The sequence below is a fragment of the Phanerochaete carnosa genome (assembly GCF_000300595.1).
Source record: "Phanerochaete carnosa HHB-10118-sp unplaced genomic scaffold PHACAscaffold_1, whole genome shotgun sequence".
NCBI classification, from domain to species: domain Eukaryota; kingdom Fungi; phylum Basidiomycota; class Agaricomycetes; order Polyporales; family Phanerochaetaceae; genus Phanerochaete; species Phanerochaete carnosa.
This window is the reverse complement of record NW_006767628.1, coordinates 394,246-409,680: the sequence shown is the minus strand read 5'-3', so window position 1 is coordinate 409,680 and position 15,435 is coordinate 394,246. Positions and strand designations below refer to the sequence as shown.

The 15,435-nt window shown below is 59.4% G+C and overlaps 4 protein-coding genes across 4 annotated transcripts in view; all 4 read right to left on the bottom strand.

The window, feature by feature from the left end:
- Window positions 1-147: 147 nt before the first annotated feature.
- Window positions 148-4,432, bottom strand: PHACADRAFT_132765 (uncharacterized protein; the record flags this gene model as incomplete). Its single annotated transcript, XM_007389669.1, has 9 exons — window positions 148-1,054; window positions 1,108-1,458; window positions 1,516-1,662; window positions 1,723-3,149; window positions 3,200-3,337; window positions 3,391-3,702; window positions 3,801-4,025; window positions 4,088-4,207; window positions 4,273-4,432. 9 exons carry the CDS (start codon window positions 4,430-4,432, stop codon window positions 389-391), a joined length of 3,546 nt encoding a protein of 1,181 aa, XP_007389731.1. The 3' UTR covers window positions 148-388.
- Window positions 4,433-6,528: 2,096 nt separating this feature from the next.
- On the bottom strand, window positions 6,529-9,726 carry PHACADRAFT_132762 (uncharacterized protein). The gene is made up of 8 exons (XM_007389668.1): window positions 8,424-9,726; window positions 8,304-8,368; window positions 8,000-8,221; window positions 7,718-7,925; window positions 7,525-7,645; window positions 7,338-7,444; window positions 6,930-7,259; window positions 6,529-6,873 (listed from the first exon to the last, which is right to left on the bottom strand). The coding sequence occupies exons 1-8, from the start codon at window positions 9,127-9,129 to the stop codon at window positions 6,812-6,814; spliced, it is 1,821 nt and encodes a 606-aa protein (XP_007389730.1). The 5' UTR covers window positions 9,130-9,726; the 3' UTR covers window positions 6,529-6,811.
- A 214-nt stretch (window positions 9,727-9,940) lies between these two features.
- PHACADRAFT_246128 (uncharacterized protein) lies at window positions 9,941-10,541 on the bottom strand. The gene is made up of 4 exons (XM_007389667.1): window positions 10,457-10,541; window positions 10,326-10,397; window positions 10,164-10,269; window positions 9,941-10,103 (listed from the first exon to the last, which is right to left on the bottom strand). Exons 1-4 carry the CDS (start codon window positions 10,532-10,534, stop codon window positions 10,039-10,041), a joined length of 321 nt encoding a protein of 106 aa, XP_007389729.1. The 5' UTR covers window positions 10,535-10,541; the 3' UTR covers window positions 9,941-10,038.
- Window positions 10,542-10,763: 222 nt separating this feature from the next.
- The window catches only part of PHACADRAFT_246124 (glycoside hydrolase family 31 protein), a 5,884-nt gene continuing 1,212 nt past the window's right edge, over window positions 10,764-15,435 (bottom strand). Inside the window, exons 3-11 of the mRNA XM_007389666.1 lie at window positions 14,191-14,699; window positions 14,004-14,139; window positions 13,493-13,954; window positions 13,075-13,430; window positions 12,818-13,019; window positions 12,565-12,765; window positions 12,427-12,513; window positions 11,685-12,372; window positions 10,764-11,622 (exon numbers count right to left, since the gene is read on the bottom strand). Of these exons, the coding sequence (XP_007389728.1) occupies window positions 10,939-11,622; window positions 11,685-12,372; window positions 12,427-12,513; window positions 12,565-12,765; window positions 12,818-13,019; window positions 13,075-13,430; window positions 13,493-13,954; window positions 14,004-14,139; window positions 14,191-14,362 (2,988 nt within the window). The 5' untranslated portion in view covers window positions 14,363-14,699 and the 3' untranslated portion in view covers window positions 10,764-10,938. The remainder of the gene's footprint in view (window positions 11,623-11,684; window positions 12,373-12,426; window positions 12,514-12,564; window positions 12,766-12,817; window positions 13,020-13,074; window positions 13,431-13,492; window positions 13,955-14,003; window positions 14,140-14,190; window positions 14,700-15,435) is intronic.

The window sequence follows — 15,435 nt, the reverse complement described above, 5'->3', positions numbered from 1 at the left end:
CCGTATCGTGCAACGTCTTCTTGTGCCGTGCGCAGAACGGTCGAGAACGCGATGCAGCTGTGCATCGCACGGCAACGGCCTGCGCAGATCGGCGACGGTCTGACCCTCCCAGCGACCGGCAATCTCACATGTGACACCGCTCTCCTCGGCTACAAGGAGAATGAAATTTAGGCTCGCATCTCTTGCCAGTCACAAGTTTGAAAGCGAAAGCCGACTGACGGCTGGCCCGAAGATCCCGGACCTAACGAGGAAAAATACAAATTATCACTAGTAACAGTCGGCAAACAACAACGAAAAAGATACAGTAGAAATCGTCCAAACCAATACACGGTATCAAAAGTAACACTATTGAGAGTACACACAACACAAAAAACACGTACGAGTCCGTCTACGGCTGATCATCAATAAATATCCTGTCGACGGCCTTCCAGCTCTCAGCTGTGCGCGCGCCGGCCTTCTCCTTGTATACCCGCTCGCGTTCGACCCAATACTCGAGCTTGTTTTCGACGCGCGCGGGCGCCCAGACGCGCTCGCCCGTGTCCGGCTCCGTCTGTGCGGAGAACCAGCGCGGGCGGTGTGGCGGCGCGCGGCCGTCCTCGCGCGCCTTGCGCGTCGCCCGCTGGAACTCTTCCTGCTTCTGCTTCAGCTCGTTCGCGCGCTCGTACTTGCCGAGTTCGAACGCGCGTTGGTCCGGGCGGAGCCGGCAGTCCGTCGGACACAGGTACGGCTTGAGCGTGTCCTCGGGGCAGTCGTTCAGCGTGATCGCGAACGGCGTGAGGTTGAACGGCGCGCGGGGCTTCTCTGAGTTGCGCCAGAGGAGGATGTACTCGGGCATCGAAGAGGCGGTGTGCGCGGAGAGGTCTGGAGGCAGGTGTCCGACGCCGGCGCCTACGGCTCTGGCGACGAGCTGGCTGTTCCAGCGACCCGCGATCTCGTACGTGACGTCGCCGTCCTTGTCCGCAACGTAGCCACTAATTTCATACGCGTCCTTACCGCGCCAGCCACGTGGTTTAAAGGTCAAGACACATTGGTCTCCGGTACGATGGTTGGTTATCTGCAAAAAGAGGATGATGAGGCGACGTCCCCGAATTACAGACGTAAACATACCACCATGTCCCCGTAATGATCGATGGTCGGTGACCCAAGAATAAAACCCGAAACATTCGTCGTGACCTTCTTCCAGCTGAAATGCTCGACGCTACGGCCCTCGAGGACTGCGCTCTCCGCCTTCGGATAGTCCGGCACCCATTCCTCGGGCAGCAAGAGGTCCGCATGCGCGACACCAGTCGGACGAATCTCAAACGACTTGCCGAGGAACTTGTTCTGCGCATCGACCTCTCCGTAGTACCGCCACATGGGCGACTCTGCCCAGCATGCTGATATCGGCGGGTGGTGGCTAACCTGCTCGGAGACGTAGCGGTACTTCTTGTCGAGCCTAACGTACTCAAAAGTCTCGCTCTGCAGTGCAGCTTGAGAATCGTGGGCGTGACCAGACAGTACGAAGAGGAAGCTTACCAGCATGGGGTTGAACGGCTTGGCGATACGCCCGATCGTCGAGGAGTAATTTGACATGGCGAAGGCAGCCACGAACGCGATGCGCCGGTGAGGGTCTTTCTCAGCCGCAGCCGCGTCCAAGCACTCCGAGAACTCCATGTCCTCCGCCTGTGAGATGCACTGCGTCAGCACCAATGCGCCCCCAAAAACCTAAACGCGCGCACTCACCATCCGCTGCAGCATGCTCGTCGGCTCGTTGAAGAACACCGGGAACGAGATCCTCGTCAGGTCCTTGCCGATGCTGTTCTTGAGGACGGCCCAGAGGCTCATCGGCGGCCGGTCGTCGCTCGAGATCGCGAGGCGCGGCCGGAGGCGCTCGTAGCCCGTGTACTGCGCGCGGTCGATCGGCGGCGGGAGCGGCTCCGTGCGCCTGCCCGCGAGCTGGTCGGTGATCACCAGGTTCGGGAGGTTGTTCGCCTCGATCGCGTCGAAGAACTCGTCCTCCTCGTCCGTGTCGACCTCGTCTTCGTCCTCCTCTGCCGTCGGGGACGTCGTGCCCGCGACCAGGCTCCGCGGACGCGACGCAGAGGGCGAGAGGAGCATGCCAGGCGCGGCCGCCGCCCCCGGTCGTCGGCCGAACGACCTGCGGCGGATGGCCATGGCGGAGGCCGTCGGCGTCGGCGTCTCCACGGGCGGTTCCGCTGGCGGCGCGGTCGTCACGACAGTCGGTGTCGGCGTGTCCATGGGCGGCTCGACAGCAGCGGCCGTGGGCGGGGGACTGAGCGCAAGGGCCGAGGGCCTGTTGCGCAGCGTGCTCACCGCAGAGCCTATCTCGGACATGGAGATGAAGCCTGAGCCGTCGGCCATGCGGCTGCGCCTGCGCGACTGGGTCCGGAGCTCGCGCTCGAGGAACTCGCCCTCCCTGACCACGGCCTGCAGGCTCTGCTCCCACACGTTCTGGCGCTCGCGCTCCTTCGCGAGGTGCTCGCGGTACCAGTCCTCGCGCTCGCGCACCATCTGCACGTACTCGGACAGCAGGGTCTGCGCCGTGTGCAGCGAGTCGGCCATCGCAGCCTTGACGTCGGCCGCGGAGGCACCGGCCTCGAGATCGCTGAGCATCTGCGCAGTCAGCTCCATCTGCATGACTGTCGAGTTGCCGTGGAGGTCGAAGTTGGGATGGTGAGGCGGGTTGTGCTGCGACTCGTCCGAGGACGAGCCTTCGGTCCTGTATCCGTCGAGTTCATGTCCATCTCGGCTAGATTCTTTGATATCAGGACTTCCGTCCGGGGGCTCTTCTCCACCGATAGAGCTGGGAGTAGACTCTATAGACATTTGATGACCTCGCCGGTGCAGTGTACTTGTCGACGTGCGCATAGACGGCGCCACAAGGCTTGCGACCTCGCTCTCCGCGCTTGTCCGCTCTGCTTCGCGCCGTGCCCACTCTATGCCTTTCGTGAGCGCCTGCACCCAGCGGGACGCCTCAACCGGATGGTTCGCTTTCAGGTACCATTTCTGCACACCGTGATGCCCACGCGTTGGGGTTGACTGTATTTCAAAGCGGAGACCACTGCTTCCCGGGGTCTGCTTGAGGACGGCTGTCTTCATCGATATCGAGCCCCGGCAGGCGACCTGCTCATCTTCCTGATGGCGATAGTCTGACGAAGCAGATTTTAGGGAATGCCGGGGAAGACGTGGAGAAACCTACATGACAGAATACCCTGGTTCAGGACGAACCATCGGGTACTGTACCCTTTGGCAACATTAGTATACTTGTTCAGATATCCCTTGAGTTCCAGAGGCTCGGTGGACGACTGGTCCAGCAGCGTCGTATCCTGGTTGCTGACTAAACACAGGACATCAGCTGCGTCCCGACACGCGCACAACCCTCGTACATACACTGTCGCAGGAACACCCTGACGCGATCATCTTTGGGGAGCCCATCCCCAACCGCCCGCCCCTTTCGGTCCCGCGCGAACACATCGGCGCCGGCGCGTATCGCCAGCTCTACGAGGCGCAGGTCCTTGCGGCGCGCAGCCTCGTGCAGCAGCGTCGTCCCGGAGGTGTCGTCCAGGTACGCCAGGTCGACGTGCCGGATGCGGGGCGAGGCGAGTATGGCTACGAGCGCGTCCGGCGGCTTCTCGTTCGGGGACGAAAGGACGTAGTGGTGCAGGAGCGACCGGTACGACGCGCCGAGCAGCGCGCGTGAATCTGCGGGCAGCAAGCGTGGGCGTGAGGGCTGGGGCCCGGGAAAAAAAAAACGGACGACGGGCGAGAGTGGGTGTGTGTGTGTGTGTGTGTGTGCGCACCTTTGATGGCCCGGACGGCCTCCTTGCCCTTCGCCACCTCGAGACACGTGCGGCCCTGGGCGTCGCGCAGCGTGTCGTCGACGCCGTCTTGTTCCAGCAAGAGGTTCACGACGTCGAGGCGGGGGAGCGACGCGGCGAGGTGGAGCGCGGTCGTCCCGGAGCCCGGCGGGTGCACCGAGTTGGGGGAGATGCACTTGTGGCCGAGGAGCAGCGCCACGGTGTCGCCTGGGAGGCTGCAACGTCTAGCGGGCCGAAAACGCAACATGTAGAGAACTGGGAAGACGCACATGATGCACAGCGGACTGCGAGATGCAGTGCAGCCGCGCCGAGGTCTACCTCGCCCTCCGCCGAGCTGCGTCTGTCCCTGCCAATGTCCGCGAGGAACGGGTGGATCTGCGCCGGGTCACCTGCGAGAACGACAAAAGCGAGCTTTGAGCACACGAGCAGAGCTGCCAACATGGCCTGGCCGTACCGCTGCGCAAGGCCGAGAGAAGCCTGACTTGGTACAGGGCGTCCTTGCTCCCTGCGCTCGTCAGTCGTAAGGTGGCACTCGGGGTGGAGAGCGTTTTGGTTGTACCTGCGTCGCGCGCACGCGCAGGCACCGTGGACGATGCGGATGAGGACGGGACCATGGTGTAGGGGCACTAGTCAACGTTAGGTTAGGCCTGTACGGCCGAAGCGGCCGTTCTAGTCGGCTCGGGAGTGGTGGAGGTGGTCGTCTGAGGGTCTGGGAGCGACCAGAGCGGGAGAATCTCGTAGTTCAGGCAGAGCAGGCTGCGAGAGACGACGGTGGTGGTAGGATGGTGAGACGTTCGTTCGCCGGACGCTGCACCAACGGGACTGCGGGAATACAAATTACATTATTTTCGGAATACGTCATTTAGCGGAATTTAACCCCGGTCCGAGAAAGATGGCCGAAAAATTCTCTCGTGTGGGTATTTCCAGCAGAGTTCAGCCGTAGATACAAGGCCGATGCTGTCATGCTGAGCTACGTCTATCTTATTGCTTCTTGGGCTGCGGGCTGCAGGTTATCTGTGTCGCTCCTGGATTCGACGCTTGCCGGGGCACGTCCCTGATGCGCCTGGTAGGCCTAAATTGGGAGATAAACCGGAGCTTTCTCCGAGACAGAACGTTGTCATAGCCATGGAACTGATGCACTCTCCAGACAGACGACAGAGAATGTTTGATCACCAGTCTTGGCTCATCGATCATTGATCACTCCCGGCGGCCATGTTTCGACGCTGCTTCTTGTTCGCACCTCCCGTATGTTTGACCAGGGGACCTCACGGTGAGTGCAACTTTAGGTTACGAGGCACTCATGACGTGCGCGCGTTATGGAGAAGCGCTGAGCTGCGGATGTGCCGCGGACGGCTGGGTCAAGTATTCCTCCGGAGGATGTCGAGGTTGTGAGCGCAGAGTACGACACCAGCCACGCCTTCGTTCTGTCTGAAAGCCATTGGCCCACGCAGCAAAATCTGGGTGCAGCTGCGGAGTTCCGGTGTCATCAAGGGTGGGTTGTGGGTTGCCAGGTCTCGAGGTTCTCTGAACATCTGCTCAAGTACATTTCTCGTCGTGAACAGCGGGGTCCCGGTATGTTGACACCATTACAATGACTATTACAGGTAGTATACCACGAAACAGGAGGGAAGAGGTAATACCTTCGACGCGCTCCGTATTACTCGACGTGAAACATTAAACAAATTACATCTGGCCTAGTCCATCAGGCATGGGGCTGAGCATTTTGTCAACACACTCGTGTCCATTGTAGAAGCAGAAAGTGCTCACCGCGTGCCCCGAGATGACCGGCATACATCCCCTGCAACACGTCCATCGCATCAAGCCGCGCGGTCACGCGCGCAAAAAAGCCATGGGAGCTCCCCTCAGAAGGACTTGCGACGTCGTGCTTGGACAGCTCTCGAGCACTCTGCGCGGCGGCAGGCTCTTTCTGTTCGCGCACGCCCTGCGAGGCCGGAGCGTCGCCATGGGGCTGCTTCCGGCTCGTATGGTGTCCGAGGGTGAGGAGGCTGGCGAGGAAGGTCAGTCCGAGCTGTGTGAAAGTGCGTCAGTGGGGCGCTCCGCAGACCTCTGGTGGCACGCTCACCACGTCCGTGACCTTCCACCCTGCTTTCTGCGCCTGCGGCTCGCTGGCCGAGTCAGCAGTCACAGACGACATCGTGGGCGAGCCTCCTACTACAGGCGTCGGTGGTTCGATGGTTATGGACGGGACAGATGCGCTTCTCGTTGGTCCTGGGTAGTGGAATGGCGTTGAGATCATCAGAAGACTGGGAGTGTGTTCATGGGATGCTCCCGTGGGAGCTCAAAATGTGTGCTGTCAGCTTATGCGTGAGGTGCAGTCGGAGTCCGGGAGAGCACGCCTATATACCATGGCCAACGGCAACCGCAGCTGCAATGTTGCATCCAACTGCTCCGCTGGCGCACGTCGGGCGAGCGCCGTCGAACGTGCGCTGGGAAGATCCATGGCATGCAGCAGCCGTTTGGCAACGTGTCGAGACGTTCTTTCTACGCATGTCCCAAGTTCGAGAGAGTTTATGACGAGCGCATGCTGGCAGGTGCCAGCAAAGCGGACAACAACAGTCGTACCCGGCTCCGGCGTGGCAGGCAGGCAGGCAGATGACGCCGGTCTCTGTCGACTCGGTCGGGCGGAGCTCACAGCAGGAAACGGCTCCGAGGCGATTCATTTCGGCGGGTCTCATCACGTGGGCGGGGGCCTTGTGGCGTCCTTCGAGGAAAAATGAATTGGCAAGTGTGAATGCAAGCGTCGCCGCATATGACCAAGTGGGTCCGCTCTAATGTTACATTAATGGGTCCGCTGGACTTGGACACGACTCGGTTTCGCGGTCGCAACAGACGTATCTTCCTACAAATACAAGATGCTATAGTACGGAACTTACAGAGATATACAGTACACATCCGGTCATCACATGCAAATTTATTCCTTTCTTCACCTCCAAAGTCCAGAGCCGCCGCTTCCATGTCTGTCGCGAGACCGCTCACCACTTGACGGGCGCAGAGTACCTCTCGCCCATAATGCCCTCCTGCCTGGCCTTGATCTCTGCGGGGGCACCACATCAGTTCTCCTCACACCAGAGCGCACTAGAGACGACATACGGAGCGCAAGCCTCTTCGAGTAGAACCGGCACCACGCAAAGTTGCCCATCATGAGCCACAGGTTCTCGACGCCGATCTCCTTCCAGCAGCTCCGCAGCTCGCCCTCGTCGTCGATGCCCCACACCGGCGTCAGCTGCTTGCCCACCTCAGGCCCGACAATGTCCCGGATCGGGCCCCGCGGGTCGCCGTAGCCCGTCGCGAACAGCACCACGTCCGCCTTCATCTCCGACCCGTCCTCGAACACGAGCCCGTCCTTCGTGAACCGCTTGATCGGCCCGCTCGACTTGAGCTTGATCTTCCCGTCGACGATCATCTGCGACGCCCCGACGTCTGTGCCATCGTTTGTCTCGTCAACAACCGTCTACCAGAGGAGCAGCAAAAGGCGGAGAGAGAGAGAGGGGCACACACCGAGGTAGTACCCGCCGAGGCGCAGCATGGCGAGGATCAGGAAGCCCGAGCCGTCGACGCCCAGGTTGGTCTTGAAGCCGACCTTGTGCAGGCCGTCGAGGAGCTCCCTGGGTGTGCCAAGTCCCATAACCGGTCAACAAAAAAAAAAGACATGTGGACCCCACAAGGGAGCGAGCAGCAGACGCACTTGTCGGCCTCGGCAATGTCCTTCGTGATCCGCTTGTGCACCATCTTGCGGTAGAGGATGGGCATCGAGTTGTCGATGAGGTCGCCCACCTCGGTCGGCGGGCCGTCCTCCCAATACACACCTGCCGCACACGCGCACATCAGCCATCGTCACAAGGGAGAGAAACCCAAGGCGCGACGCGACGGCGACGCACCCTTCATCAGCCGGGGCATGCCCTCCTTGTTGGTCATGATGTACGTCGACGCGCGCTGGACGATCGTGACGTCGACCCCGTTGTCCGCGTAGTCCGCCGCGATGTCGTGCGCCGAGGTGCACGCGCCGACGACGGCGACCTTCTTGCCCGCGTGGTCCGTCGCCTTGTCGTGCTGCGTCGAGTGCAGCACCTGGCCCTCGAACTCGTCCTGCGCGCCGCGTCAGTCCCTCCAAAAAAAACAACGAGGGGGGGGGGGGGGGGGGGGGGGGGGTTGGCGCTCACCATGCCGGGGATCTTGGGCATGTTCGGCGTCCCGCCGCCGACGCCGATGGCGAAGACGACGTGGTCGACATAGAGCACCCGGTTCTTGTCGCCGCGCTCGACCGTGACCTGCCACTTGCCTGCGTTCGGGCCCGAGGCCTCGCGCCGGGCGTTGATGACCCTGGCGTCGGTCCAGTAGTCGACCTCCATCGCGTTCGCGTAGTACTCGAGCCAGTCCGCGAGCTGGGGACAGGGACAGGTGACGTCAGCGTCGCGAGACGAAGAGAGAGAGAGAGAGAGAGAGAGGGCGCCGCGCATGACGCACCTTCTGGGCGGGCGTGTACACGGGCCAGCTCGCAGGGAAGGGGATGTACGGCATGTGGTCGTACCCTGCGCAACCGCGTCAGAAGTCGCACGGAACAGAGAGCAAGGGGGGCAGCCTCACAGACGACGTCGTGCAAGCACAGCGCAGCGTAGCGGTGGCGCCAATTGTCGCCGATGCGCTTGTGCTTCTCGCACACGAGCGTCGGCACGCCGAGGAGCTTGAGGCGCGCGCCGATCTCGAGGCCGGACTGCCCGCCGCCGACGACGAGCACCTCGGGGTCGCGGTCCACGAACTCGCGCGCGCGCGCGCGCTGCTCGAGCCACTTGCCGTGGTTCGGCGCGGGGTCGCGGAGCGGGCCCGACGCCTCGGGGTGGCCGTGCAGGGCCTCGAGGTTCGTGAAGACGTTGTGCGCCTGCCAGGTGCCGCGCACGGGCACGAGGCGCGCGACGCCGCTGCACGCGCCGACCTCGTTCTCGCACGTGTAGTGCACGCGCACCCACGCGAGGTCCGCGTACAGGTCGTCCGCCTGCGCGGACGTGAGCCGGAAGTTGTGCAGCTGCGCCGGCTGCAGGCGGTCCTCGAGGAAGCGGCGGATGCGCGCCGGCCCCTGGAACGAGCGCAGGTCCCAGGTCATCGCGAGCAGGTCGCGCCACCAGGCGTCGTCGGTCAGGAGCGAGAGCACGCCGTCGATGTCGTTCTCGAGGATGTTCTCCTCGAATTTCTTGAGCCACTCCGTCGCGACCTTGTCTGCGTCGGCGGACGTGACGTCCTTGGTGGTGATGCCGAGACGCTTCGTCGTCGGGAGGTCGGTATGTGCGGTCGCCATCTTGGAGATTGTGCTGTGAAGAGGAGAGCTATCGAGGAGGTGCACGGCAGCGCTCACCTGTTCATATAGCCTTCAAACGCGCTGATAGGCCTCATTACGTGACGGTTTGCGGGGTTCCGGAAGCAGGGCAGCTGACCCCACAAAGGGGAACCTGCGCGACCTCCTATACCCAGCAGTGGAGATGACGTCTGGTCATGAGAACCCCCTGAGACGCGAGCGAGTTGCAAACCACGAGCGCCAAGACCCCCGTCAAGCAGCCCGATCGCAGGCTCCGTGGCCAAATAGACTTCAAATTCATTTTGGTCTCGCCACCCACCAGGCCATGGCTGTCGAGCACCGAAGCTCGGTCTGCGGTCGCGGATGAGAAATAGCAAAAACAGGCGTCAGGAAAGGCCCTCCTTGCTGCGCGCTCTCGCAGATCGGAAAGAATGCGGCAACTACGGGATACGTCACTCGGAGGTCCCGTGGACTGACCATTTCGGCTCCAAGAAGGCATTCAAGACACAGACTCGACACAGGAGTTAGGGGAAGCTCGGGAGTCTGGGGGAGAAGATCTGTGGGGATGATTGTCGCGAGAAGGACTTCGGCCGTGCCTGGTGGGGAACGAAAAGCGTCAAGACCATCCTTAAACTGAGTAAGCTTGCTTGGCTTACTGGCTAATAGTAAGACTGTAATAAGCCTAAGGACTAAAAGTATAAGCGCCTTAAATCCTTATCGCAGCTACTTACTGGCTTACTTATCCACTACTATTCATCTGCATCAAAGCTATACAGCTTGCTTTGTGCCATAGGTCGTCTGAGAACAGCAGTGTGCAATATTACAGTAGAGTGATGATACGTGACATGCGCGGAGTGAGAAATTAGCAGAAAGCTAGACTTGCTCTTCGCTCACGAAGCTGTACGCTTCAGTTTAAACGAGACTCGCAAATCTTGGGTCGTGATACCTCTCAACAACATAGTTAACAAGCCCCATATCTGCAAGAATCACGACGCTATGAGCGCATACCTCGAATCCACGAGCGGTCTGCTACTCACCGAGCTCGTTGCCCAAATCTATCGTTGCGAGTGCCCTCAGCTCATCGTTCCCCGCAACCTTGCCGACCACCTCCACGTACGCATCAGTCATCAACGTGGGGTTCAGCTACATATAAATGCTCAGCAAGATGGACGCCAGATAGCAGAGGAATGCGGGCGTACATTCGACAAGACGACCCGTACTTCTCCACCATCACTGGCTTGCAGAACCGCCTCGTTCGATGCGTCACTCAGCTGCATGTACGACCCTCAGCTATAGTCAAATGCGATGAAAGTCTTCCAAAGACACTTACACGCAACACTTTACCCGTCAAACGGACGACTTGGCCTTGAAAGTCTGGCATTCTGGCCGAGTTGACTCGGGGAGTCATGTGTTCGCTCATAGTGACAGGTCTGCGGAGAGAGGCACGCTAACCGTCAAAGAGAGCAGGAAGCGGCTGTGAGAAAGCAGAATCGATGGCTATGGTGGTGTAGAGTCAACTCAGTCAAGGATGGACGCGCCGTTTGGCGAGTCGCGAACGCATGAAATATCACGTGATCATTGTACGCGTCGCCGGATATTCTCGCCTCCGCATCCTTTGTGACTCCACCAAGAAGCAGGAAAGCAAGTAAGCAAATATATTGCGCAATTAGAAAACTCGATGAAAACATGCAAAGCATCTACAAAGCCAGTACAAAGATTGCCGGGTCTGAATCCAAATCTAAAGCAGAGAGAGAGAGAGAGCCGTGAATGTCATCGTCGTGCGCGCCATTTCCCACCGCATCTTGCCACGCCCTACTCCCACTCGATGGTCGTGTCGACGTTGAGGTCGATTTGCAGACCACTAACGAGCAGCCTCTGCTGCGCCTCCGCGTAATCCCAGTCATACACCTCACGGCCCCGTACGCGCACCGCGCCGTTCGGCCTTGCTGTGCCAAGCACAGTGAGGCTCTCTAGCTGGGGTTGCACGCTGTACTCTCCAGCGCTGGAAATGTCAATCCGTCCCGTGCTCACGCGGAACTCGACGTTGCGATGCGGCGTCGGCTGCACGCTTTCTCCGTCGTCGATGTAGGCGTGTCCGAACGCGTATCCGTCCGCGGCTTGCGAAACGAGGAGGCCGTACGGCGCCGTCATCGTCTCCTCAATCGTGTACTTCGGGCTCGGGTGCATCAGAATCGCCGCGCCCTCGCGAATGTGCACCGGGATCTTGCCGAGCGGCGCATCGACCGTCGTGTTCCGACCCGGATTCGTCCCCTGCACCTCGTGTGTGTAGAAGTCGCGCCACGTGACTGTGCCGCGCCCAGGGAACCAGCCACCGACTGTCGAGACGTTCGGCATCAGCACGGGCGTGACGAGCAAGTCGTGCCCAACCATGAACTGCTTGTCGATGCCGAACAGCTCGGGTTCGTCGGGGAACTCCCAGAAGAGCGCACGGACCGGGGGAGAGCCGAATTGCGAAGAGTTGGCAAACAGCGTGTACTGTCAACGAATAGTGTCGTTAGTATTTTTCCAGCGAAATTTTCCCGGCAAATAGTACATACCCAGTACGGCAGTAGTGAGTATCGCATGTAAATCGCCTGCCTCGACGCCTCGGCAACGCTGTCCCAAACGTACGGCTCTTGCGGAATTGCGCCGAGGACGTTGTGATTCCTATAGAATGGCGAGAACGCGCCGAGCTGCATCCAGCGGTTGCACAACTCCTCGTCCGTGTTGCCGTTGAAGCCGCACGTGTCCGCTCCGGTGAACGGAACCTGGAAGATCTGGAATTGGAGCACGCCCTGGATACTCAGGTACATGTATGTCCACTTGCTGAAGTTGTCCCCGAGCCAATGCCCTGTCCAGCGGCCCGCGCCGGGGAACGTGCTTCGCGCGATGAGGAACGGGCGCTTGCCCGGGTGTACCGCTTCGAGTGCGACATGCGTTGCACGCTCCTCCATCATGCCCCACAGATTGTGCGTGTCGTGCTCTACGAGGCCGCCCGCATGCGTCGCGTTCATCGAGAGCGCATGGTCCGAAAGTCGGCCGTTGCCGTGGTGGATCGCGTAGGGCGGCGTGTTGAGGTCGCGATCCTTGATACTGTGTCCGTCCTTGCCGCGCTTGCTAGAGGTATCCCAGCCTGCGCGACCACGCTTGTCGGTTTGTATAGGGCCTCCTCCGTATCCGCCGCCGTAAGTCAGGGCGCCGTCGATGGTGATGTTACCACTAGGACCCCAGATGGTCGAATCGTAGCTGCAGCGATCAAGTCAGCTTCGAGCTCGAAGATAGAACCGGTAAAAGTCTTACCCTTCGGGATACGCAGTGATTTCATTGCCGGGAAGGCCAGGAAGAATGAATGGCACAGTCGTATTCGACAAGTCCGCAGTCGTCCCGCTATCAAAAATGTCAATATCTCCGCATCCGTACTGGGCCATTGAAACTCACCAAGAGCCATCACAGAAACTCGACGCTTCGTTCATATCCAACCAAATACCCGAGAACTCAACACCAAGGGCACTCCAATTCTGCAGTGCTTCCGTCCAGTACTGCTGCGCATGCTCGGCAAACCAGTCGGGGAAAACGGTGTAGCCTGGCCAGACCTGGCCGACATACTCTGTGCCATTGAGGTTCTTCATGAAGACATCACTATGGTGAACATCAGTTAAGGTCGAGGGGTCCGCGAAAGAAGACGACGTACAGTTCGACACCGCGTCTGTAAGGGTCGTACACGTCTGTGTCGTTGACCTCTTTCGGCACCGCCGCATCCACAATAGGGACGTAATGCTGATTGCGAGACGCTAGCTCTCGAATGAAGGCGCGCATGTCTTCGCCCGGAAATGACACTGGGTCTAACGTAAAGTCGCGATACGCATGATAGAGGTCGATATCATTCCAGATAGCTGTCAAACTCGTCAGTCAACCTGCCAAGACAGTACAGAGGGAGGGCCAACGTACTTTCCATCGGAATATCGGCAGCCAACATCTGATCGACCGCGTAGCGCGTGCCTTCGACACTCCCATATCCCCACTTGCACAGGTGGAACCCGAATCCCCATGCAGGCTGCCACGTAGGGAAGCCGATGAGCTCACCGTGCTGTTCGATGGCTCTCTGGGGGGTCGGGCCGGAGAAGAAGTAGAAATCAAGCGTACCGCCGATCATGCGATATTCAACGAGTGACACGTCGGAGTTTTTGGGTGTGAGCAGTAGCACATCGCCGCCGGCTGGACTGTAAAGGAACACGCCGTGTGTCTGCGCGCGCTGCGTAGCGGGATCGAAACGGTGCTCGAGGTAGACGTTGTGTGCGCCGTAACTAGTCAGCGAGGCGGACCAGAATCAGCGGTGGGCAGAATAGGAAGGGGTGGAGATCCTTACACATTCTCATCGATAGCGTCAGCCACGTCTCGGGCCCACATCGCCTGTACGGTCCCCTCGCCCGTTTCGCCGATGTCGCGGCGGAAACCGCTACTTGCCAGAACTTCACCCAGACCATAGATATTCGTTCCCTTGGGGAGAGCGGACGCGAGCTGCAGATACTGGTCCTCGAAGACCAAGGGGAAGCCGTCTAGAGCAGACGAGTGATCGTAGAAGGTAGCATTTTCGTGCAGAACAGGTGGTATCGGCGTTTTGGGCAGCGAGGATATCCTTGTGTCGAATAGGGGCATTGCATCTGGCTCGGAACGGCGTGTAATCCAGAAGGCGAATGGTGACGTGTCGTGGTGAAAGACGAGGTCGGACGAATCCTTGTGGATGGTGCCATCTGGAGCTGGAAGGGTAAGCACCGATTCGGGAACAGTGAATTGCGTTCGTGCAGTGTCATAAATGTTTACGTGCAGTCTGTCAAAACGATTAACGACCTTCTAGACTAACGATCCAAATGGCGCACCTCGTGTCGGAATCGTAATTAACTTCCAGCGTCAGGTCTGAGATATCCAAGCCATAGGCATTGCATGCGTTTCCAGCGAGGCTCAGGCGAGCATTGAGGCCATTTCTTGTCTCCTGCAAAGAACGCAGTTCATAGCCTAGACGAGGTTTTACGATAGCGCACACGTAATAATCACTCGGGTACGCACCTGGACACGTTGACACGTTGTATGACAACACATCCTGCTCGACCGCGAACTGCTTCTGGGCTGCTTCTCGTATAATGTCGAACATAGGCTTGCCAAAGGCACGGAGGTCTGGTACGGTGAGTAGCAGGAGACCCGCAAAAAAGGCAGACATCATGCTGAAGGCAAAGACCATCTGAGGCCTCGTGGGAGGCTGTGAACCGAATATTAATCGGTCCATTCTGTACCAGCTTTTGCTGGTAGGCATGCAATGGCGGCGGCGCTCTAAGGCGTTGGTCAAGGATGGGCTCTTAGTGCCTCGTCAGAGCATGGGGATGGGGATGAGGCAGAGATGCGGCGGTAAGCTCGAACTTTATGGAACACGGGACGAACTCTGCCTCGCAATCAATTTACTGGTGACGTCGGCAGCGTGCGCACTAAGTCGATTCGGTTCGCCGGAGTCTTCCGGATCTGCCGCCAGAAATCGAACCGAATCTGGATTTCGCTTGGGCGCCTACGGCGGATTGTGAAGCCTACAGTCGTTCAGATCTTTCAGATGTAAGGCGGGGGTGCACAGAAACAACGAGGCGCACCGCAGAGCACACGTCAAAGTTAGTATCTTTGCAGACAGTCAGTGCACCCAGTCAAGCTACGAATGCACCCGCACGGCTGTTACTCGCTATCGGCGGCGCGAAGCCCCAGGCATACTTTGGCACGTGTAGGCCGCCCGACGACAGCTGAGATAACTATTTGAGCAGCCTGCGAAAGGCCTTAGTAGCGCAAACGTTGAGGGGAGTGCAATAGGTCATGGGACAACAAGGGAATCTCACCGTCGACCGTTGACCCGAGATCTGCTCTGTTTGCCACCACACGCACCCACTGAGCGAAAGAGGAATCCACAAGGCTATGACAGCATTGTACGCTTGACGGTCTCTTTTCTAGGGAGGCCGAATGTGCCCAAATACTCGAAAACTTGTGAGAACGAAAGCGGGACGCTAAATGCTGTGTTCTCACATTTTCACGAGCTTGGACAGCTCCAGCGCCCGACAGCGCCCTGAAATTTGGCCATTCGTGGACTGCGACCCAGATTCTGTGCCGAATGCGTTACCCGCACGTCGGGTCTTTTATCTCCTGTGAGTCTGGGGCCTGCATATAGGCATGCCGCGCCTTCCCGTCTGAAATGATATCCGGACAGAGGCAAGCTTGCGCATATATGCGCAGCCAAGTACCTCCCGGAAGGGTGTGGGCCCCGCTTCTGACGTTGGAGGT